The sequence below is a fragment of the Aquarana catesbeiana genome, linkage group LG11 (assembly GCF_042186555.1).
Source record: "Aquarana catesbeiana isolate 2022-GZ linkage group LG11, ASM4218655v1, whole genome shotgun sequence".
NCBI classification, from domain to species: Eukaryota; Metazoa; Chordata; class Amphibia; order Anura; family Ranidae; genus Aquarana; species Aquarana catesbeiana.
This window is the reverse complement of record NC_133334.1, coordinates 61,843,935-61,869,444: the sequence shown is the minus strand read 5'-3', so window position 1 is coordinate 61,869,444 and position 25,510 is coordinate 61,843,935. Positions and strand designations below refer to the sequence as shown.

At 46.7% G+C, this 25,510-nt stretch overlaps 1 protein-coding gene and 1 pseudogene across 4 annotated transcripts in view; one reads left to right on the top strand and one right to left on the bottom strand.

The window, feature by feature from the left end:
- The first annotated feature begins 5,473 nt into the window (after positions 1-5,473).
- The window catches only part of RCN1 (reticulocalbin 1), a 43,325-nt gene continuing 23,288 nt past the window's right edge, over positions 5,474-25,510 (top strand). The window contains exons 1-4 of one of the 4 annotated variants that reach the window (XM_073604493.1): positions 5,474-5,624; positions 14,297-14,542; positions 19,783-19,976; positions 23,822-23,997. In XM_073604493.1, the coding sequence (XP_073460594.1) occupies positions 14,322-14,542; positions 19,783-19,976; positions 23,822-23,997 (591 nt within the window). In that variant the 5' untranslated portion in view covers positions 5,474-5,624; positions 14,297-14,321. Of the gene's footprint in view, positions 5,757-14,296; positions 14,543-19,782; positions 19,977-23,821; positions 23,998-25,510 lie in introns of all 4 variants that reach the window. The other 3 variants (XM_073604494.1, XM_073604492.1, XM_073604495.1) reach the window with 3 other exon arrangements.
- LOC141112890 (histone H2A type 1-like) lies at positions 22,766-23,698 on the bottom strand (annotated as a pseudogene).

Below are 25,510 nucleotides of genomic sequence, written 5' to 3'. Positions count from 1 at the left end.
AGTTCATTCACAAACTTTTCTTCTCAGCATTACATACTCACATATTGTGTGTAATATGTCCGCCTGTGTCCGATTTCATCGGAAAGAATAACTTATATTACTCACTGCAGGCGGTTTCCATCTTCATTGTGGGCATTTGAAGCCCACAAGCATTTATTTCCTGGATGTGGTGAATGCTGTGCTCCCAGCATTCACCGCTCGTTCCCGCACATGCTCAGTGGCATCCTGGGAAGCCTGAGACTAGCTCCCAGGAGTCTGGAAGAGGCTAGAAACACGCCTACTCCCACGGGAGGAGAACCAGGAAGTGCAAAGAAGAATAGAAAAATAAAAGGTAATTACGGCGATTTAAATTTTTTTAAATGGCATGTCAGCATCTAGGCAAGGAAGAGAATACATACACATATTGTTCAAAATTTGGGTGGAACCCCGCTTTAATAAATTGAACAATCCAATGACTTGCCTCATACAAAGTCCCATTTCCTTTCTCCTTCTTGTTGTATATGGATTATTATATTTTTAAAGAATCATACTTACCTATGTGGATCCGGCATCAGTGCAATGCTGCATTTGTCCCCCGCTGGCTTCAACACTGAGAAATGAGCGATCTAACACCACCAATCGCTTGGTTCTTAGAGCTCTGTAAGCAGAGAGCTTCCCCCCCCCACACACACACACACACACGCTCGATGGAGTGCTGGGCCGTGGAGGGGGCGGAAACGGCTAGCTCAAGCTCTCACCGAGAGGCTGGGCCAGGTGCCGGTCCAGGGTTCTGGGTGGATCCTGGTCACGATCTTTCCCCAGACTGGACCAGCTCTATGACGTCAGCTGAAAAACGGGTTACAGGAGTGCAGAATGAACTGCACCCCTGTGATTCACAGGAGAAGGACAGCCAAATGAGCTTTGATTGTACTTCTCCTTTTAAATACTAGACATGTGTGGTTCGTTTAGTTCCGAATTGAAAATTGGACGAATTGGAGAAATTTTTTTTTCAAAATTTTGAAAAAAATCAAGCTCTGCAGCAGAATGTATCAGCATACCATTTAACTTTTTGGGATGGGAATGAGGGACACCAATTAGCAAAAGTATGTAGGCATAGGACACACCCCATTAACTGCTTGCTGACTGCCCTATATCAGTTTTACTGCTACAGGGTGGCCACGCTGCGTCTGATCATGTATGTATGTGTATGTGTATGTGTATATATATATATATGTATGTGTGTGTGTGTGTGTGTATATATACGTGATCCTGCACTTCCAGGTATCGGGCGCAATGTCTACCGACACCGGCTGATCCTTCTGTACACAAGGCAGATTGCTGTTCTGTCAGTAGTGAAGGCACGGATCAATGCCTTCCCCTAGTACAAGCACCTCCACCACTACAGTAAAACACCAGCTGGGCACCCTTTGATCGTCCCTGATGTTAACCCCTTCCCAGCCTTTGTCATTAGTACAGTGACAATGCATTTTTTTTTTTTTAAACACTGATCACTGTATTGGTGTCACTGGTTCCCAAAAAAAGTGTCAGATTTGTCCACCGCAATATCGCAGTCCCGCTATAAGTCGCTGATCGCCGCCATTACTAGTAATAAAAAATAAATCAATAAAAATGTCATAAATACATCCATTAGTTTGTAGACGCTATAACTTTTGAGCAAACCAATCAATATACGCTTATTAGGATTTTTTTTTTACCAAAAATATGTAACAGAATACATATCGGCTTAAACTGAATACATTTTTTTTTTTTTTTACCTTTTGTTTTTTGGAAATGCTTTATAGCAGAAAGTAAAAAATATATATATTTTTTTTTTTCAAAATTGTCGGTCTATTTTTGCTTATAGCGCAAAAAATTTAAAAAACCACAGAGGTGATCAACTACCACCAAAAGAAAGCTCTATTTGTGGGGAAAAAAGGACATCAATTTTTATTTGGGTACAGAGTTACATGACCGCGCAATTTTCAGTTAAAATAATGCAGTGCCGTATCGCAAAAAATAGCATGGTACTGAAGGGGGGTAAATCTTCTGGAGCTAAAGTGGTTAAAAGATAATTATACAAAAAGGAGAAAAAAAAAAAAAAGATTAAACACACAAGTGCTTTTTTTTTTTTTTACCACTACTATTCCATTACCAATGCATCAATTTAGAAGCTGGATGAAAGAATAGGTAATGGCCCACCCAGATAGGTCTAGATCTGTCTCCTGTATCATTGATTCCTAATGTATGTTATGTTTTATTATAGAGTGTTGTAAACTTTTTATCTCTGTTGTTGTAAACTGTTTATCTCACTGTTTATATGGAATGCCCCTGAAGAAAGGACTCCTCACAGGTCCTGAAACGCGTCGGTCCAATTACCAGGAGAACACACCCTCAACTTATTCAGCTTTGTCTCATCTTGTAATATGTTGATTTATGGTGATGTACACCAATATTTTAACAATGTTCAAATACATTTTTTTTTTGTTTAATATACTTTGTTCATTATTTGCCTTAAAAGTCCCATTGTGTATCTTTGGGGGCATACCAGCATTTTTCTCTATAGAAGCTGGGTGAAACGCTTAGCACTGGAAAACACTTTTTTGAAGGATAAAAAGTGCATTTTATATACAGCTACAGTGTGTCTGGAAAGTATTCACAGTGCTTCACTTTTTCCACATTTTGTTATGTTCCAGCCTTATTCCAAAATGGATTAAGTTAATTATTTTCCTCAAAATTCTACAAACAATACCTCATAATGACAACGTGAAAGAAATTTGTTTGAGATCTTTGCACATTGTTTAAAAATAAAAACAGAAAAAATCCCATGTACAGAAGTATTCACAGCCTTTGCCATGACACTCAAAATTGAGCTCAGGTGCATCCTGTTTCCACTGATCATCCCCGAGAAGTTTCTACAACTTGATTGAAGTCCACCTGTGGTAAATTCAGTTGATTGGACATGACTTGGAAAGGCACACGCTTGTCTATATAAGGCCCCACAGTTAACAGTTCATGTCAGAGCACAAACCAAGCCATGAAGTCTAAGGAATTGTCTGTAGACCTCCGACAGCATTGAGGCACAGATCTGGGGAAGGGTACGGAAACATTTCTGCAGCATTGAAGGTCCCAATGAACACAGTGGTCTCCATCATCCGTAAATGGAAGAAGTTTGGAACCACCAGGACTCTTCCTAGAGCGAGCCGCCCAGCCAAACTGAGTGATCGGAGAAGGGCCTTAGTTATGGAGTTGACAAAGAACCCGATGGTCACTCTGACAGAGCTCCATCGTTTCTCTGTGGAGAGAGGAGAACCTTCCAGAAGAACAACCATCCCAGCAGCACTCCGCCAATCAGGTCGGTATTTTTTGTACTAATAAAGTTTATTTGACATATGAATACCATGGTTGGGTCCTCCATTCAACCACTTGTCCTTTCCCCGTTTCTTTTCCCAATTTTTTTTTTAACTAATTACCCTAGCTGTGGAGGTACCCTGTCTACACTAGACAAATTGGTTTCTGTTTTTGCCCCCAAAAATATTAATAGTAGTTTGAGAGCCATCTTTTAAAATTGTTTTCTGTATGGTAGAGTGGTCAGACGGAGGCCACTCCTCAGTAAAAGGCACATGACAGCCCACCTGGAGTTTGCCAAAAGGCACCTGAAGGACTCTCAGACCACGAGAAACAAAATTCTCTGGTCTGATGAAACAAGCATTGGACTCTTTGGCCTGAATGCAAGAGTTATGTCTGGAGGAAACCAGCCACTGCTCATCAAATGGCCAATGCCATCCCTATAGTGAAGCATGGTGGTGGCAGCATCATGCTGTTTGGATGTTTTTCAGCGACAGGAACTGGGAGACTAGTCAGGATTGAGGGAAAGATGAATGCAGCAATGTACAGAGACATCCTTGATGAAAACCTGCTCCAGAGTGCTCTGGACCTCAGACTGGGGTGAAGGTTCATCTTCCAACAGGACAATGACCCTAAGCACACAGCCATGATAACAAAGGAGTGGCTACGGGACAACTTTGTGAATGTCCTTGTGTGGCCCAACCAGAGCCCAGACTTGAACCCAATTGAACATCTCTGGAGAGATCTGAAAATGGCTGTTCACCGACGCTCCCCATCCAACCTGATGGAGCTTGAGAGGTCCTGCAAACAAGAATGGGAGAAACTACCCAAAAATAGGTGTGCCAGGCTTGTAGTATCATACCCAATGACATGGGGCTGTAATTGGTGCCAAAAGGGCTTCAACAAAGTAGTGAGCAAAGGTTGCGAATACTAATGTACATGGGAATTTTTTCACTTTTTATTTTTAATAAATTTGCAAAGATTTCAAACAAACTTCTTTCACGTTGTCATTATATGGTATTGTTTGTAGAATTTTGAGGAAAATAATGAATTCAATTAGTTAGTGTATCTAAATCTGCTAGTCCATCTAAGACTCCCCTCCCGCCAGGCTGACAATACTGCTGTCCAAAGGTGCCCCCTGTGCTCCTTCATCCAGAGTGGGGGCGCTCTAATAGGGGAGGTGTGTTACTGGCCAGATTACCTGGTGAAAACAGAGGGGGGAAGCCTAAAAAAAAATATGAAACTAATGCAGCCACCATATCTAATGATTATTAAGCTGTAATATAATACATTGGTTTTGGGTTTAAAATCTTGAAATGTAGCATTTGATCTCATAACTTTCCCAGGAAATGAGCAGATAAAGACAAGATATTAGTGAATATGACAGATTTATTTCATTCTAATTTCCATGTGAATGGTGTATAAATCAGTCCCATTGTCTCCCCCATGGAGTGTATATGAAGGAAGGATATAAAGGAGGGGAGAGGGAAGAAAGAAATGAAAGGATTGGAGGAAAATAATGCAAAATGCCAGGACTATGCAGCCAGGGTTGGGTTAAGGTCCCCACATTAGGGGTCACATATAGGGGGGCACAACACATTAGGGGATCACACATTAGGGGGGCACAACAGGGATCACACATTAGGGGTCACACATTAGGGGGTCATACATTTGGGGGTCATACATTTGGGGGTCACACATTAGGGGATCACACATTAGGGGGGTCATATATTAGGTATCACACATTAGGGGGTCACACATATTAGGGGATCACACATATTAGGGGATCACACATTAGGGGTCACACATATTAGGGGATCACACATTAGGGGTCATACATCAGGGGTCACATATTAGGGGATCACACATTAGGGGTCATACATATTAGGGGTCACATAGGGTAAGTAGCTCTGTATTGCTGAATGTCTGTCCCTCAATTTGCATAATAAAATAAAAGTGTGTTTACAATGTAATAAAATACTGTGCCCCCCCCCCCCCCCATGTATGTGTCCAGGTAAGGGGGGTCATACAAGGTGCATTGTATTGTTGGGGGCCCCTCTATACTCTCTCCTCTCCTCTCTGATATCTCGGCGGTGCTCGGTGTCAGTCTGCCCTCCAGTAACCCCTCCATTACCGTACTCAGTACACAACACCCCAGGCTACGATGCAACGTGGCGCCCTGGCTCCTCCCAGTCATTGAATCTCGCCCGGCCAATAGGAAGCGGCGTGACAGCTGACAGACCACAACGTCTCCTCGCACGGGGTTGGCTGACAGCGGCTCCTATCCCTGTATGGAGCAAGTAAGTCCACGGTGACATGCTGAGTGCAGGGTGAGAGTGACCCGCCGGGTGAGTGGAGGAGGCTGAGGACAGGGCGAAGGGTGTGCGGGGGACTGCTGGAGGACGGTGTGTGACTGAATGCAGAGGACCGGGGTGAGTGTACACGAGGAGGGGGGGATGTGTCCCCAGGACAGGGCGAGAGGTATGTGTCCCCAGGGGTCAGTGGTAGGTGTATATATGTATGTATGTATGTATCCAGGGGTCAGTGGTAGGTGTATGTATATATGTATATATATATCTGTCCAGGGGTCAGTGGTAGGCATGTGTCCTCGGTGGTAGGTGTACCTGTCCCCAGGAATCAGTGGTAGGTGTATGAGGGCTGGGTCACCACAGGTAAACCGGGGCTGAGGGCTGGGTCACCGCTGGGCGAGGGCTGGGTCACCGCAGGACCGGGGCAGAGGGCTGGGTCACCACAGGTAAACCGGGGCTGAGGGCTGGGTCACCACAGGTAAACCGGGGCTGAGGGCTGGGTCACCACAGGTAAACCGGGGCTGAGGGCTGGGTCACCGCTGGGCGAGGGCTGGGTCACCGCAGGACCGGGGCAGAGGGCTGGGTCACCACAGGTAAACCGGGGCTGAGGGCTGGGTCACCACAGGTAAACCGGGGCTGAGGGCTGGGTCACCACAGGTAAACCGGGGCTGAGGGCTGGGTCACCACAGGTAAACCGGGGCTGAGGGCTGGGTCACCGCTGGGCGAGGGCTGGGTCACCGCAGGACCGGGGCAGAGGGCTGGGTCACCGCAGGACCGGGGCAGAGGGCTGGGTCACCGCAGGTAAACCGGGGCTGAGGGCTGGGTCACCGCTGGGCGAGGGCTGGGTCACCGCAGGACCGGGGCTGAGGGCTGGGTCACCACAGGTAAACCGGGGCTGAGGGCTGGGTCACCACAGGTAAACCGGGGCAGAGGGTTGGGTCACCGCTGGGCGAGGGCTTGGTCACCGCAGGACCGGGGGCAGAGGGCTGGGTCACCGCAGGTGAACAGGGGCAGAGGGCTGGGTCACCACAGGACCAGGGCAGAGGGCTGGGTCACCGCTGGTGAACCGGGGCTGAGGGCTGGGTCACCGCTGGGCGAGGGCTGGGTCACCGCAGGTGAACAGGGGCAGAGGGCTGGGTCACCACAGGACCAGGGCAGAGGGCTGGGTCACCGCTGGTGAACCGGGGCTGAGGGCTGGGTCACCGCTGGTGAACCGGGGCTGAGGGCTGGGTCACCGCTGGTGAACCGGGGCTGAGGGCTGGGTCACCGCTGGTGAACCGGGGCTGAGGGCTGGGTCACCGCTGGTGAACCGGGGCTGAGGGCTGGGTCACCGCTGGTGAACCGGGGCTGAGGGCTGGGTCACCGCTGGTGAACCGGGGCTGAGGGCTGGGTCACCGCTGGTGAACCGGGGCTGAGGGCTGGGTCACCGCTGGTGAACCGGGGCTGAGGGCTGGGTCACCGCTGGTGAACCGGGGCTGAGGGCTGGGTCACCGCTGGTGAACCGGGGCTGAGGGCTGGGTCACCGCTGGTGAACCGGGGCTGAGGGCTGGGTCACAGCTGGTGAACCGGGGCTGAGGGCTGGGTCACAGCTGGTGAACCGGGGCTGAGGGCTGGGTCACAGCTGGTGAACCGGGGCTGAGGGCTGGGTCACAGCTGGTGAACCGGGGCTGAGGGCTGGGTCACAGCTGGTGAACCGGGGCTGAGGGCTGGGTCACCGCTGGTGAACCGGGGCTGAGGGCTGGGTCACCGCTGGTGAACGGGGGCAGAGGGCTGGGTCACCGCTGGTGAACGGGGGCAGAGGGCTGGGTCACCGCTGGTGAACGGGGGCAGAGGGCTGGGTCACCGCTGGTGAACGGGGGCAGAGGGCTGGGTCACCGCTGGTGAACGGGGGCAGAGGGCTGGGTCACCGCTGGTGAACGGGGGCAGAGGGCTGGGTCACCGCTGGTGAACGGGGGCAGAGGGCTGGGTCACCGCTGGTGAACGGGGGCAGAGGGCTGGGTCACCGCTGGTGAACGGGGGCAGAGGGCTGGGTCACCGCTGGTGAACGGGGGCAGAGGGCTGGGTCACCGCTGGTGAACGGGGGCAGAGGGCTGGGTCACCGCTGGTGAACGGGGGCAGAGGGCTGGGTCACAGCTGGTGAACGGGGGCAGAGGGCTGGGTCACAGCTGGTGAACGGGGGCAGAGGGCTGGGTCACAGCTGGTGAACGGTGGCAGAGGGCTGGGTCACCGCTGGTGAACGGGGGCAGAGGGCTGGGTCACAGCTGGTGAACGGGGGCAGAGGGCTGGGTCACAGCTGGTGAACGGGGGCAGAGGGCTGGGTCACAGCTGGTGAACTGGGGCAGAGGGCTGGGTCACAGCTGGTGAACTGGGGCAGAGGGCTGGGTCACAGCTGGTGAACGGTGGCAGAGGGCTGGGTCACCGCTGGTGAACGGTGGCAGAGGGCTGGGTCACCGCTGGTGAACGGTGGCAGAGGGCTGGGTCACCGCTGGTGAACGGTGGCAGAGGGCTGGGTCACCGCTGGTGAACGGTGGCAGAGGGCTGGGTCACCGCTGGTGAACGGTGGCAGAGGGCTGGGTCACCGCTGGTGAACGGTGGCAGAGGGCTGGGTCACCGCTGGTGAACGGTGGCAGAGGGCTGGGTCACCGCTGGTGAACGGTGGCAGAGGGCTGGGTCACCGCTGGTGAACGGTGGCAGAGGGCTGGGTCACCGCTGGTGAACGGTGGCAGAGGGCTGGGTCACCGCTGGTGAACCGGGGCTGAGGGCTGGGTCACCGCTGGTGAACGGGGGCTGAGGGCTGGGTCACCGTTGCCCTAGGGTTGAATGACTGGGCATGGTTTAAGTGAGGGTTGAACGATTGAGCACTTTCCCCGAGGGCTGAGTGGCAGGGCCGAGTTTGCCCAAAGCTGGGTAGCAGAGCACACATGTCTGAGACTCTTGGGCAGGGCATGCATGCCTGGGGGCTTAGTTGTAGAGCACACTTGCTCAGGGTTGAGTGGGAGGGCACACTTTTCCATGGTTAACTTATCATTACTGGCACGAATGATGTGGACATTTTTTCCAGCTACATTTATGCAATTCTAGAGCTGCATTCTATAGAGAGGGAATTTCGGGGAGGTGTTTTTTTTCTGGATTAGTGTAGGGGGCAATGATCAGAAGAATAAACTAAAATTTTATTCTATAATATTATCAACACATAACATTTTACAACCATAAAGTGACCAACTAATGGGAGATCTGGGGTTTGTAACATAAGGAATTTACTGATGGAAATGGATATAAAACAGACTTGGGCCCCTTGCACACGGGGTCATCCAGCTACAGTGCTATCCTCACACCCAGTAGGGACAGGCGCAGCGTCCAGTCCCCATGTGGGCCGCCTGTCGATGTTTATGGCAGGCTGTGGTTGGACAGGGCTGAACATCCTACCACGTGGTACTGGCATTTGGGGCCCGTTTGGAGCCTTATTCCAAAATTGATTAAATTCATTATTTTCCTCAAAATTCTACAACCAATACCCCATAATATGGCAATGTGAAAAAAGTTTGGTTGAAATCTTTGCAAAAAATCCCATGTACATTATTATTCACAGCCTTTGCTCAATACTTTCTTGAATTCCCTTTGGCACCAATTACAGCCTAAAGTCTTTTTGAGTATGATTCTACAAGCTTAGCACACCTATTTTTGGGCAGTTTCTCCCATTCTTCTCTGCAGGACCTCTCAAGCTCCATCAGGTTGGATGGGGAGCGTTGGTGTATGGCCATTTTCAGATCTCTCTTTAGAGATGTTCAATTGGGTTCAAGCCTGGGCTCTGGCTGGGTGACTCAAGGACATTCACAGAGTTGCCCCGTAGCCACTCCTTTGTTATCTTGGCTGTGTGCTTAGGGTCGTTGTCCTGTTGGAAGATGAACCTTCGCCCCAATCTGAGGTCCAGAGCACTCTGGAGCAGGTTTTCATCAAGGATTTCTCTGTATATTGCTTCATTCATCTTTCCCACGATCCTGACTAGTCTCCCAGTTCCTGTCGCTGCAAAACATCCCCACAGCATGATGCTGCCACCACCATGCTTCACTGTAGAGATGATATTGGCCAGGTGATAAGCGGTGCCTGGTTTCCTCCAGTAATGACGCTTGCCATTCAGGCCAAAGAGTTAAATCCTTGTTTCATCAGACCAGAAAATTTTGTTTCTCCTTGTCAGAGTCCTTTAGGTGCCTTTTGGAAAACACAAGGCAGGCTGTCATGTGCCTTTTACTGAGGAGTGGCTTCCATCTGGCGACTCTACCATACAGGCCTGATTGGTGGAGTGCAGCAGAGATGTTTGTTCTCCTCTTACCACAGAGAATTGCTGGAGCTCTGTTAGAGTGACCATCAGGTTCTTGGTCTACTCCCTGACCAAGGCCCTTCTCCCCCAATCTCTGTTTGGCCTGGCGGCCCACTCTAGGAAGAGTCCTGGTGGTTCTAAACTTCTGCCATTTAGAGATGATGGAAGCCACTGTGCTCATTGGTACCTTCAATGCTGCAGAAATTTTTCTGTACCTTTCCCTCTGTGCCTTAATAAATCCTGTCTCGGAGGTCTACAGACAATTCCTTGGACTTCATGGCTTGGTTTGTGCATGTCCAATCAACTGAATTTACCACAGGTGGACTCTAATCAAGTTTTAGAAACATCTGAAGGATGATCAGTGGAAACAGGATGCACCTGAGCTCAATTTTGAGTGTCATGGCAAAGGATGTGAATACTTATGTACATGGGATTATTTTTTATTTTTAATAACTTTGAAAAGATTTCAAACAAACATCCTTCATGTTGTCTTAATGGGGTATTGTTTGTAGAATTTTGAGGAAAATAATTTAATCCATTTTGAAATAAGGCTGTAAAATGTGGAAAAAGTGAAGCTGTGAATACTTTCCGGGTGCACTGTATATAATGCCATCAATTTATGCAGAGCTTTACACATATATTGTACATTCTCATCAGTTCCTGCCCTCAAGGAGCTTACAATGTTTTAAGGTCACTAACTCCCATTCATACATACTAGAGCCAATTAACCTACCAGCATGGCTTTGGAGTGTGGGAGGAAACCCACACGGGTACAGGGAGAACATGCAAACTCCAGGCACGTAGTGTCGTAGTTGGGTATCAAACCGATGACCATTGTGCTGCCAGGCAGAAGTGCTAACAGCTTAGCTACTGATTTTTCCGATCAGGTAGTGGATGCATCGAAAAAAAAATTAACTGATTCCCCCATACACACAATAGAGGTGAATGGAGGAATCCTCCCTGCTGTGCCATTGTATTCAGAATATGCTGTTCAGAGGCTGCAGCTGTTGCTCGTGAACATTTTTCAAACAAGCCCATTTGATTGAGTTCTTTTGAATGGGAGCGGCCACACATAGATTGAAATTTGGCCGGTCCCTGCTGAACCAACCATTTTGATCTGTCTATGGCCAGCTTAAAGAGGAAGTAACCCCCCCCCCCCTTTTTTTTTTTCCTTTTTTTCTTTACCTGCAAAGTAAAAGCATAATGTGCTAGTGTTCATTGCATACAAGCACATTATGTGCAACTTGCCTGCAAATGAAGCCAGCGGCGTCCCCATTGGAGGCTGCATTCATCTTCCTTCTGGGTCCGTGGACTCCGGTTGTGTGACATCATGGCACAGGCTTTTGAAGAAACGGCACGGGCTGCCATTCCTTCAGAGCGCATGCGCCGATGACCTAATCGATGCAGTATACAGTAGATATCTCCTGTACAAGCGTAGGAGATTTTTGCAGTACCTATAGGTAAGCCTTATTATAGGCTCACCTATAGGTACAAACATTAGAGGGAAGTTTACTTCCCCCTTTAAGGCCTGGTTCACACCTTTTTGTGTTTTTTGGAGCTTTTTGCAGAAATGCATTACAGTACATTTAACATGGTTTCCTACAGGGCATGTTCACATCTATGCTTTTTTTTCAGCCGCTGCATTTCTTGGAATGGGTCAGGGACTTTTTTGAAATACAAAACTGTGCGATTTTGGTTCAACAGACTTCAATGGAGATGCTGCAGAAAAGCATGTAGTGCATTTTGATGTGTTTTTGTGTTGTGTGGGGTTTTTTTTGTTTTTGTTTTTTAAATTCTGCTCAACAACAACTTGGCCCAAAAAAAAAAAAAAAAAAAAAAAAAAAAGCAAAGCGTGTCAAACTTGTGTGCAAAAAAGCAAAACGCACTGCCAAAATGGATCAAAAGCTAACTGCATTGGTGTGAATCAGGCCATACAGAATGCTGGCAGTGCATGTGAATGGGGCAGGTGGGGGATTGTATCAGTACAGGAGGCGGTTAGATACTGCAGGGTATCAGGGTGCTACACACTTGTAGGTTGGGAAATACGGGAGTAAATGTGTGATGGGATAATGATTGCACACCAGTAAATGATAAAAGGCAATGATGAAAGTGTTGTGTAAGTGAGTGTGTTCGGTGAGATGGAGGAAATGTGTACACTGACCTATCCGGGGTAACAATGTGCAGCTCTTCCGTAGTGCTGGAATTATGTCATAACCACATTATTGATAGATGTTTCCATTCTCAATTCTGGCACTGCACAGCTCATTCAAGTGTTCTGAGCACAGCTCTTAGTATTCAAGTAGAATTCCAGCTTTTTTTTTTTTTTGTAAACAGGTTAGGCAGCATAGGTAGTGAGGGGGGGAACATTTTTAAGACTAGTTAGAGTTAGGCTGGAATTCTACTTTAACCTCTTGCCTACTGGGGTGATTTTTGAAATTTTTCACATACACGTTAAAATTGCATTATTTCTGGAGAATAAAATGGTGGGTCTTGCTGCAATATTTTTGTTGCATGATATTTGTGCAGCCGTTTATGAAACACAAATTTTCAGGAAAAAATACACTTAAAGGAGAAGTACAACCAAAGCGCATTTGGCTGTACTTCTTTAGATCACAGGAGTGCAGAACGAACTGAAGCCCGCTCTCCGCTGATGTCAGAGCCAATCCAAGCTGGGGAAAGTTCCCAATCATATGGTCAGGATCCACCCACATGCCTCGATGGGGACCCGGCACAGCCTCTCAGCAAGGCGCTGAGAGGCTGAGCCGGCCGCTCGCACCCCCTCTACAGCCCAGCTCTCCAGTGATCGAGGGGAGGGACAGAGCAGGGAGCGGTGACTGACAGTTACTGCTCTCTGCTCATGGAGCTGTGAGAACCGAGCTATTGGCGGTGTTTAATTGCTTGTTTCTCAGTTTTAGAGCTGGCAGGGGACTGATGCTCCATCCACCTAGGTAAGTATAATGCCGCGTACACACGAGCGGACTTTACGGCAGACTTTGTCCGGCGTACTTTTTGACGGACTTTCCGAATGAACGGACTTGCCTACACACAATCAACCAAAGTCCGATGGATTCGTACGACCGGACTAAAACAAGGAAGTTCATAGCCAGTAGCCAATAGCTGCCCTAGCGTCGGTTTTTGTCTGTCGGACTAGCTTACAGACGAGCGGACTTTTCGACCGGACTCGAGTCCGTCGGACAGATTTGAAACATGTTTCATTTCTAGGTCCGTTAAACTTTTGAGAAAAAAAAGTCAGCTGGAGCCCACACACGATCGAATTGTCCAACGGACTCCGGTTCGCCGGACCAAGTATGCCATAAAGTCCAGTCGTGTGTATAATTCTACAATAAACAAAAATTCCCATACTTCTCTTTTAAATGCATTTTAGTGCACTCAAACACAATATAAGACCCAACGATTTGGTAAAATATAAGATGATGTTGCATTGAGTAAATAGATACCAAACATGTCGAGATTTAAAATTGAGCAAGCCTCTGAAATGACGACAAATTACAGTACCAAAAATTGTCCATATGTGACACCCTTTTGCCCCGTACACACGAGCGGATTTTCCAAAAAAAACTTGGATGGTAACAGAATTCCGCTCAAGCTTGCCTTGCGTCCTGCAAGCAACATCTTTGGGGCGGTGGAGGAGCGCTGTATATACCTCTCCTGCCCATTGAAATGAATGAGCACCGCTTCCAAAGCACCTGCAAAGTGCTACACGGGCGCATTTAACCCTTTATTTGGTTGCTAACGGGGGTTAAAATCGACACGCTAGTGGGCGAATAGCGCTGGTAAAATGGCGGTAAAGCGCCGCTAAAACAGTCAGGTTTTACCGTCAATGCCTGCCCCAGTCTGAAAGCAGCCTTAAAGCCTTTTACAGGTTTTGCAGACATGTGATTCAATCACCATTTACATACATTTACTTACAGTACTGGTTAGTGGGAAGGGTTTACAGTGGTGTAGAGTATACCACTCTTATAGATAGATAAAAAGATCAGAGTTCCTGCAGCTAGCTCTTCAAGTGGCATTGACCTCAGAACTATACATGCACCACACGCGAGGTCAATTAACCATAACTCAAGGAACCCCAGTAACCTCTGGAGGAACTGTTTGAGAGAGGCTGACCTAGATCCTGACTCTTCAAGTAGAGATAACACTGAAGGTGTGCTAAAGTGACCCCTCAAGTGATATCACATATGATACAGTTTGAGAGGTCAGTTCAGCACAAAGCTTAATGAATCCGACCCATAGATACTTTTAATTTCCCCAGGCTTTAGCATTGTGTGTATAAATAGAAGTAGATGTGAGAATACAATAACCTTGGATTGATCTTGTCTTGCAGTTCCTGTGCTGCTATTAGAACAGTGATGGAGCCTCATAAGTTTCTATACGTGCTGCTACTGTGTGCAGGAGAGGTGATCTCCAAACCTACCTTTCGTAAGGAGAGGATACGCCTGGACCCCGAGCTCAACACTCAGGTTCATGAGGAGAACCAGAGCTTCCAGCAGGACCATGAGGCCTTCCTGGGCAAAGATGAGGCCAAAACATTTGATCAGCTAACTCAGGAGGAAAGCAAAGACAGACTAGGGTGAGACCTCATTTGCATTATTCTGTGCGAAGTTGATAACTTTGCAAGGTCTTATTTTATTTTGATGAACGGAACTTTCCTGTCTTCAGTTATTGATTGTGCAGCAATACAACTGCACAAATACATAATTCTCAACCTGGAAATCACAGAAATTGGTGTGTGGTAGACGTGGAATGCTTTACATACCCATTTATTTATCTCGGTGACCTCACTGAAGAGATTTTCCCTCACGTTCTGTCTCTGGGGTGCTGGAGGTAACATTGCTTAACCTTAAAGTGGTTCTAAAACCTAGAGGTGTTTTGTGTTTGTTTGTTTTTTTTTATCTTAATGCATTAAAGAGGAAGTAAACGCTGTTTTTTTTTTTTTTTCTTACCTGTAAAGTAAAGGCATAATGTACTAGCACGTTATTTTAAACTTACCTGCAAACAAAGCGCTCGCCTTCCCCGCTGGAGGCTGCATCCATCTTTGCTTGTCTTTCTTCTGGGGCCGCGGACTCCGGCTGTGTGACTGGTCGGAGCCACGTGACATCACTTCCGTGCGGGAGCTGCCAGTCACGGCACAGGCTTCTGAAGAAACAGCACGGTCAGCTGTTCCTTCAGAGCGTATGCGCCGATGACCTCATCGGCACAGTATACAGTAAATTTCTCTTCCTCTCCGCACGTTTAGGAGATAGTTACAGTACCTATAGGTAAGCCTTATTCTAGGCTTACCTATAGGTACAAAGAATACAGGAAGGTTTACTTTCTCTTTTTAAGGTAAGAAACCTTCTGTGTCACAGAATCCCCCCCCCCTCATACTTACCTGAGCCTGATTTCGATCCAGCGCTGTGCATAAAAGCAGCTGCCATTGGCTCCTGTCAGTCACATTCTGTAGTGGTGGGCGGGGGTTGAGCTGCCCTGCCTGTACCAATAGACACAGACGGAGGCTCAGGGGTGAGCCCAGCATGAGTGCCCAATTGAAAGTGGCTTTCTATGTGGGCATTTAGCCAGGGGGAGGAGCCAGGGGCACAGGTGGGGGGCCCCAAAAGGAGGATTAGGGCTACTCTGTGCAAAACCAGAACAGGTAAGTATGAAATGTTTGTTTGAGAAAACAAAAGACAGCTTCACCTGCTGGCTTATTATACCTCCTTGGGTACTCCAGTAATGAGCTTTCTAAAACTGTAACTTCTCATTCTTAACTATGGGGGCTACAACAAGACTCGGGACCTGAGTATATTTCTGGCAGATCAGTAGATATGTTTTCTATACTTGCAGGGCTTTTAATGGCTCATTCACACTTGTGGCAGCCATTGCTGCCCCTCTAAAAAGTCAGTGATGAATCACTTTTCAGAGGGAGGTTGACTGGAGGCTGGGAGGTGATATATCGCCTGCTCACTGCTTGTTAAAACTCTAAAAAGCATGGAAGTGGAAGCCACTTGTTTGCACATGGTTGTGGCACATCCCGTTTCACTTGAATGGTGGTACTGCCCACTGAAAGGGAGTGGGGGTATACTTTTTAAGGCAAAGCACTGCAGGTGCAGCACATTTATAGCCATGAGCGGCTGCATGTTCTCATTCTAGGTGGAACATCAAACTGTGGCTCCGCAGCCTTTTTTTTTTTTTTTGATGTCTCCGTGTAGTGCTTTTTTATTTTTATTTTTTTTATTTTTTTATTTTTTTTACTTATGTTTCTTAACATGCGCTTCCAATGAAAATTGTGCTGCTTTATACATGGTAATGTCCTGTCATGTTTCCTGGGAACCTGGCAGTGACAGCCTGCAGTGATAGGTGGGAGCCTCAGCTAGTCCTGGGAATCCTGACTGCACAGCTCACAGTAAGGAATACAATGCACAAAGTAAACCATTAGTAATCAAATTTCCGCTTTCTGCAGTCCGACTTCTGAAAGAGGAATTGATAATTGATAATTGTCGAGTTGTTCTTTAGCTTATTTAGTAATTCCATCTCAGGATTTGTATTTTTTGTTAGGTTTCCTAACCAGTTTGTGCAAAAAGCTTAGTCTGTCCATCGACTGTGTGAAGCTGTCCCCCCTGCCTTCCTCGGTGAGGGGTCAGATGATCAGATGACAGGGGAGTGTCTTACAATGCTGATAACGTGGCACATACACTTGTGAAATGGTCAGGGTTGTCAGTGATTTAATGAGCTTAATTCAAATAGGGGGACTGAGAAGAAGACATAAGATGGTATCTGCAGTATATTACCGCCAGTCATTCAGTGACCTCCACGTTACAATCGCGTGCTGCAGTTGATCATTCAGCGCTCATCTCAGAATTCAATATAAATGTATCATCAGGACTGTGAAAATGTATCTATTATTTGATATTCGCTGAGGGCAATTTTACACTGCATGTTGCTTTTTGCTTTCTTAAAAATGTCTCTACCAAGCATTTATTGTCTCTTAAAAAAAAAAAAACAAATAAAATAACATTTTCCATACATTCAATGCGTATCAAGACCTTTATATTTCTGTTTTAGGATGACTTTCTTAATCTACTTTCTTTCTTCATATTTTTTTCTAAATTGGTTGAAGAAATCTAATACTTTCACATTTGTTCGGATGTGCATGTCACAAACAAACCAAAGATTGCCCAGAACACACGCCAGCCTGCAAAACAACCACATTGACCCTGTCTAACAGTTTACATTAAAAAAACAGTGGGTTTTGTTTGCACACATGCAAACATGCGTAAGCCGCAGTGCCCACGTCAAGGGATCTTTGTATACTGTGCTCCTAACTCTAAATTTCAATGCCTCCTTAGTAGGAGAACATATACATTAAGCACCCCTCCTTAAGCCCCAAACACACGGGCCGAATGTCGGGACAATGGGCGCTTAAAAAAAAAAAATCCAACATCTGGCTTGTGCATGTCTGTCTGTCCGACGGAGGACGTTCAGCCAGTTTCTGTTGGACGCGCATGTTGGAAAATCAACATCCGACCGACTCCCGATGAGCGCTCTCGGCCAATGGCAGAGAGTGCTGATCGGATTGTTCTGGCGGGGGGGACCGCCCCCCTTTCAGAATACAACAGCTCAGCGGGGGAAATCGCAGAACTAACCTCGCATGGTTAGTACAGCGGCTCTGACCAGAGCTATCAGGTTTTTTTCGTTCAACCCTCTGGATTGCACGAGAAAAAACTGTAGTGTGTGTGCCTGGCTTTAAGGGACGCATGTGATGCCAAGCAAGAGTAAAATGTCAGCAAAGGCATCCCGTGTGTCCCTGCATCCAATTCGTCCAACTGTAGAAAAGAACGGTACATTAGGATGCTACTTAACTATAGTAAATCTAGCAGCTTACCTGAGGGACTACTTCATATCATGGAGGTCCATTCTGGTGTGTTTAACATACGTTGTACTACCCAACACACCCAATTCCACTCAAAAATGTACCTGCAGCATTTTTATTAATGCACAGTAGCGCCTGGTGGCGCGCTGCCATCTGTTATGCCCTGTACACACGATCGGACATGGATTGGACATTCCGACAACAAAATCCATGGATTTTTTCTGACGAATGTTGGCTCAAACTTGTCTTGCATGCACACGATCACGCAAAGTTGAAGGAAAATCCGATCGTTCTAAACGCGGTGACGAAAAACACGTACGTCGGGACTATAAACTGGGAAGTAGCCAATAGCTTTCGTCTCTTAATTTATTCTGAGCATGCGTGGCACTTTGTGTGTCGGATTTGTCTACACACAATCGGAATTTCCGACAACGGATTTTGTTGTCGGAAAATTTTATAGCCTGCTCTCAAACTTTGTGTGTCGGAAATTCCGATGGAAAATGTGTGATGGAGCCCACACACGGTCGGAATTTCCGACAACAAGGTCCTATCACATATTTTCCGTCAGAAAATCCGACCGTGTGTACGGGGCATTACTGTGCTCTGCAAAGCAAATGCATTGGGGTACCATTCAATGATGTAGCAGTAAGTTATACCTTCAACACTTAACCTAAATACTAAAATAATTCTTTAAAGCTTAACCCCTCCCCTTCTTCCTTTTCTTTTTTCTTTTCTTCTTTTTATAAAAAAAAAAAAAAAATATATACCATTGAAAATATTTAGTTTTTTATTATATTTATTTATATATTTTTTATTAAATTTATTATATTCAATATCGAATCCGGCGGACAATCCGACCATGGTGTGGGCTCCATCGGACCTGCAGCGGACTTTTTCGGTCAAAAATCGCACAGACTTTAGATTTGGAACATGTTTCAAATTTGTCAGACGGACTCGAGTCCGGTCGAAAAATCCGCTCATCTGTATGCTAGTCCGATGGACAAAAACCCACGCTAGGGCAGCTATTGGCTACCGGCTATCAACTTCCTTATTTTAGTCCGGTCGTACGTCATCACGTACGAATCCGTCGGACTTTGGTGTGATCGTGTGTAATCAAGTCCGTTCATTCAAAAGTCTGTGGGACCAGTCCGGTCGAAGAGTCCGCCCGTGTGTACGAGGCATAAGAAATACCATGTTACCCTTTAAGCTAAACCTGAAAGCATAATTTTACAGAAGCCGCTGTTGAAGGAAAGGATTTATTTATTTTTTTTCTTGATAGTTGATAGTCTGTTTTATTAGCTTCTCTTTGGCCGCTCAAAAAACACAAAGGTGAGGGGGTCAGTTCCGCCAGGTTGGTACCACATGACTTGAGGCATCCAAATGAGAAAAAAGATCGGGGGCCAGATGATCACCTGAAGTGTCCAGATTGCTTTATTATGAAGTAACAATGGATAGACGAGCAGTAATCAACGTGTCTTGGAGAACAAAGTATCTCCCTTCATCGGGGCTTGGGCTATTACCCCATCCTTTCTATATTGACTATTGCACCCTCTCCTAGAAGGAGATCTCAATCAGAAGATAAGCATTTACTATGGCACCATGACTCAAATGCCAGATTACTCCTATCTCCTAGTAGAGGGTGCTACAGTTCATATAAGAAGTCTGGCATTAAAGCTCAAGCCCTGTTGAAGGGGATTTCATATTTGGCTACTGCTTGTCTACCTGTTGTCACGTCATAGTCAAGAATAAAGATATATGGACACTTGATATGATTGCCTGCTGACTAATCATTTTTTTTTTTTTCCCCTTTTTTAAAAATTCAAATGAAAAATGACAGCTTCAGTTTTTATACAAGTATAAATATTTTACAGTATCCCTTGAAGACCTGCTTAAAAACTAGAATGATCAGATAACTGTTCACCATTTGTAAATCTCATGGCACCTTTCTAATTTGTTTGCAGGAAAATAGTGGACAGAATAGACAATGACAGTGATGGGTTTATAAGCACTGAAGAGCTGACGTCATGGATTAAACGGGTCCAGAAAAGATATATCTATGAAAATGTAGCACGAGTCTGGAAGGACTACGATGTCAATCAGGATAACCACATTTCATGGGAAGAGTACAAGCAGGCCACCTATGGGTACTACTTGGGTAAGTCTTGAAATGACATTGAATGTTGGATAATCCTTACTGTAGCTATGGTCTCGGGCTATCAAATTCATGGTGTGCTTAAAGTGATTGTAAAGTCTTAAGGTTTTATCACCCTAATGCATTCTATGCATTAAGGTGAAAAACCTTCTTTGCTGCAGCTACCCCCAGAGTCCCCCTTTTTCTTGCCTGAACCGATCCAGCAATGTGCACGAGCCCAGCGGCTCCAGCCGCTGTCTCTCTTCTCATTGGACAGATTGATAGCAGTAGGAGCCTTTGGTGTCATTGCTGTCAATGGACGCAGCAGTTGGACTGGGGAGCCTCCCCTTCATTGAGTGCCCCTATTAAAAAACGGCTTTCTGTGAGGGCACCCGATGAAGGAGGAGCCAGGGGCGCCTAGAAGAGGGGGCACTCCAGAAGAGCAGGATCTGCTCAGGGCTGCTCTGTGCAAAACCCTTGCACAGAGCAGGCAAGTATAAAATATGTTTGTTATTTCTTTCACAAAAATAACATATCTTTTTGCAACCCCTTTTAACAAGACACATAAAAATATTCTAGAATGAAGAGTGTTAAAACCCGAGAGAAGTATCCCTAAATGAACCCAGGTTGTAGTCTAACAGTAACTTGTTAGATATTACTGCTTGTTTTACTGGCACTAGAGCTTGTTTTGGAAGAAATCGGCCCATCCCCCATCATTTAGATGCCGAGGGGCCGCTGCTATCTGTGTGTAAGCAGCTGTCTCTCTGTGGGGATCCAGTGCACCCCCTGTTAAGTCAGAAGTAGAGTTCCCCAATCAGTAAGGACAATGAGCTTTGCTTATTTCAGAGGTATTAGCTGACTCACAGGGAGCATGTTGGACCGCTATAGAGAGACTGCTTCTTCCACACAGAGCTGGATCCTTCTCTGTAACCGAATGTCCAGAAGAAAAAAAAAAAAAAAAAAGGGGGGGGGGGGGGGTTTGGCTACACCCTGGGTTCCTTTATTTGTTTTTACAGTAAATTTCAGTTGGACTTTAAAATTGTCTGGAGGTGTGTGTTTCACACCTTCTAGCAGGGATGGACTGGCCATCGGGACTACCGGGAGATTCCCGGTGGGCCGATGGCACAGTGTGGGCCAGTTTCACTTTCAGCCGCATCTGCAATGCGTGGCAATCTACCCGTCAACTGCCAGCAGCTGGTGCCTGACGGGTAGATCGAGATTAGCCAGCATGCAGAGTAGCGCAGGGAGCTTCTGTAGTAGTAAGTTTTCTCTCGTGTCTTGTATCTTGTCTATACCAATTGGCTTATAAGATCATCTGGTATAGACGAGAAGAGAGGAGGGGCCACCGGGGAACAGCGTGATAACACGAGAGAAAACTTGCTACTACAGAAGCTCCCTGCGCTACTCTGCATGCTGGCTAGTAAGATCCCATAATATGCCATGTGCCACATAATGTGCCCCGTGCTCTACTGTGCTATGTGCCCCGATGTGCCCCATGTCCTGATGTGCCACGTGCCCTAATGTGCCATGTAGCCTGATGTGCCCTGATGTGCCCCATCATGTTCCCTGATGTGCCATGTGCCCTGATGTGCCCCGTGCCCTGATGTTCCATGTGCCCTGATGTGCTATGTGCCCTGTGCCTTGATGTACCATATGGCTTGATGTGCCCCATGCCCTGATGTGCTGTGCCCTGATGTGCCTTGCCCCGATGTCCTGTGCCCCGGTGTGTTGTGCCTCAATGTCGTGTGCCCTGACGTGTTGTGCCCTGATGCGCTGTGCACTGTACCTTGATATGTTGTGCCCTGTACCCTGATGTACTGGGCTCTGTACCCTGATGTGCTGTGCCCTATACCCTGATGTGGCCTGGTGTGCTGTACCCTGATGTGCTGTACCCTGATGTGCTGTGCCCTGATGTGCCTTGTGTCCTGATGTGCTGGGCTCTATACCCTGATGTGCTGTGCCCTGATGTACCATGCCCTGATGTGTTGTGCCCTGGGCTGGTCTGGATGAAGTCCAGGGCCACATTTTTGTCCCAGTCCAGCCCTGCCTTCTAGTGGTCAGTTTTGCACTATTTGCAGAGCATTTTATATTCGGCAATCATTGGGTTCACATTCCTATAGTTTGCATGCTGTAATACATCATAACACAATGACTGTGAGAGAAGGGCAAATGGTTCTGATATCAATAGCCGTTAGCAGACATTGGCTAAATTACATGGGTGATTTTAAAGCAGTATTAAACCCAAAGGCAAACCTTTATTATATTGCAGCTTACCAATTCGTAGATATGATGGCTGCAATAGTTTCCTTTTTTAAGGCTTACTTTCTTCTATTTTCACCTGGTGGTCTGGCCAGTAATCTGTTTTGTTTTGTTTTTTTAAACGTATCAGTTTGCAGGAATGAGAAAAACCATTTAACACTGACAGGGGTGCTTGCAACGATCAGCATTTATTTATGTAAAATCTTTATCCCAAAAGAAAAAAAAAAACACTTTGCTGTAACTGCTTGTGTAATTGGAGTTTGGCTTTAATTTGTTAGTGTATTTAAATCTGCTGGTACATCTAACACTCCCTCCCCCCCCCCCAGACTGACATTGCTGCTGTCCAAAGGTGCCCCCTGTGCTCCTTCATCCAGAGTGGGGACACTCTAAGACAGGAGGTGTGGCCAGATCACCAGGTGAAAGCAGAGGGGAGGGGGGGCACCACATATAATGATTGATAAGCCACAATTTATCACCTTTTTTTGTTTTTGGTTTAATATCGCTTTCATTTTGGGTATAGGTGTTTAGGAAGGCCTGAAATGAAAAGATCCAGTTTACTTGGACTTAGCAAACTTGTGGCTCTCGGGTTTTCTTGGCCAGCAGCACGGCCTGGATGTTAGCTAGGACTCTTCCCTGGACGATGGTTACGCCAAGGAGCAGATTGTTGAGCTCCTTATCATTGTGGACAGCCAGCTGGAGGGGTCATGGGGTGATGCTGGTCTTCCTGATGTGGGCAGTGTTGCCGGCCATCTTGAGGATCTCGGCTATCAGATTTCTACTTGAAGAAGGTTGGCAGATGGATGGAAGCTCTGGCCCTGACCCACTCTGCATAGTTTCCCTTCCTCAGCAGGTGGTGAAAATGACCGATTGGGAACTGCAGACCAGCCCAGGATGATCAGGTCTTGACCTTGGCACGAACCTTGCCTTGTTGACTGCATGTAGACAGAATTCCGGTAATGAATTCCCACTGAAAGAGAGGTGTTTAGGAAAAGCTGTGTGATTTGCTTTAAAGTGGTTATACAGTAAAGGTAAAGAACCTTTCAAAAGTTGCTTCCTCCAGCCCCTCACCCTTAAACACTTACCTGAGCCTGATCTCGATCCAGTGCTCTGCCCATTTGCAGCCACTCTTCCCTCTTTCTCTTTTCAGAGGAGACTCTACAGCAGCTGGAGCCATTGGCTCCTTCTGCTGTCAGTCAAATCCTGTAGGGAAGGAGCAGAGGGCGGGGCTGTTTATAGACACACAGCCTGGCTTGGGATCAAGCCTGCACAAGTGCCTCCATAACAAGTGGCTTACTGTGGGGGCACACAGAAGAGGAGCAGCCAAGATCGCCAGCAAGGGACCCCAGAAGAGGAACTTTGGGGCTGCTCTCTAACAAAACCATTGCACAAAGCAGGTAAGTATAACATGTTTGTTATATTGAGAAAACAAACTTTTCAATAACTTTTAAACATCAAGCAGGTGAGGGGTTCACTTTCCAGTCTGCCATGTAAAAATTAAACTTTGCAGAAATCCTCTCAACTTTTGGATGTGGTCAATTGCATGTAACGCCCTCATGAGATACTGGAAACGTATAACATTGGTATTGAATTTATTTGTTATTCCATCACAGCAAATCCCGAGGAGTTCCAGGATGCAGACCAGTTCAGCTACAAGAAAATGCTGCCACGTGACGAGAGGAGGTTCACAAAGGCTGATCTTAACGGAGACCTGCTAGCGAATCGGGAAGAGTTTACATCATTCCTCCACCCAGAAGAATTTGAGCATATGAAGGATATTGTTATACTGGTAGGTATATGAACAGACCTGACCACGTTTGTACCCATGATTGTGCAGGGTATGCAGAGCCAGCTTCAGCTTAAAGTGATTGTAAACAATCCCCTTGTAAAACAACCCATTCATTAAAATAGAAATGAAAGGCAAAACGGTTTTGTATAGATATAAAAAACATTATAAATAATTTTTTTCCCTTTTTCAGAAGTGATCACATTCCATCTGTTCTCAGTTGCATAAGAGCTGGGGGGGGGGGGGGGGGAGTTGAAGTAGCCACAGTCTGAGCTTCCCAATGAATGGCTGTGCAGCGGGGGCGTGTCAGGACAAGTCTGATCATTGGAAGAGAACAGGCTGAGTTCCCAGCATAGCTAGAGAACTGACCACACTGTGCTCTCCTGATTAGTGTGGTCAGTTTATAATAGAGAAGCAGAGGGACTGGCAGGAACACCTGGAATTTCACACAAAGGAAGCAATACAAAGAGAACAGGATACTTTCTCATAGAAGTACATGGTACAGGCACATATCGGAAATATAAAGTGTTGGGGTAACAAACGCTTATAGAAATGGAAAGGCTTCCCAGTGTGCTGAGTGGAGTTACAAAGTAAAAAAAAAAAAGAAACCAAATTGTTCTCCTTATACATATGCTATAAAATTATTGGCTACAAGCTGGATATTATGTGATTAGTGGAAGGGTTCACAATGGCGCAGTGGTTAGCACTTCTGCCTTACATTGGTGTCTGCTGTTCGAATCCCAGCCAGGACACTTTCTGCATGAAGTTTGCATGCGCTCTCTGTGCTTGTGTGGGTTTCCTTAAAGTGATTTAAAGTTTTTTGCTTTTAATAAAAATAAATAACAAACATGTTATACTTGCCTCCTCTGTTGCAGTGGTTTTGCACAGAGTAGTCCTGATCCTCCTCTTCTTGAGTCCCTCTTTGGTGCTCTTGGCCCCTCCCTCCTGACGAGTGCCCCCATAGACCAGCAGCTTGCTATGGGGGCACCCGAGTCAGAACTCTGTGTATCCATTCAGACACGGAGCCCTGGCCCCGTCCCCTCTCTTCATTGGCTAACTGACTTTGACAGCTGCGGGAGCCAATGGCGCCATGGGTGTGCCCCAGACAATCAGAAGGAGAGTCTCGGACGGCCGAGGGAATCGTGGACATCGCTAGATAGAGAAGGGGCTCAGGGCAAGTATTAGTGGGTGCTGGGGGGGCCTGCTACACACAAGGTTTTTTATCTTAATGCATAGAATCCATTAAGGTGAAAAAGCTTTTGCCTTTACAACTCCTTTAAGGCACTCCTCCCACACTTCAAAGACATCCTGGTAGGTTAATAATCAGTGCATTGATTATCAGTGCAGCCCCATCAGCGATGCCTGCCTGTGCCAATCAGTGCTGCAGATTAGTGCCGCCTCATCAGCGCACATCAGTGAAGGAGAAAAATGTACTTATTTACAAAATTTTGTAACAAAAACAAACTTTTTTTTGTTTTCAAAATTCTCGGTTAATTACCACCAAAAGAAAGCTCTA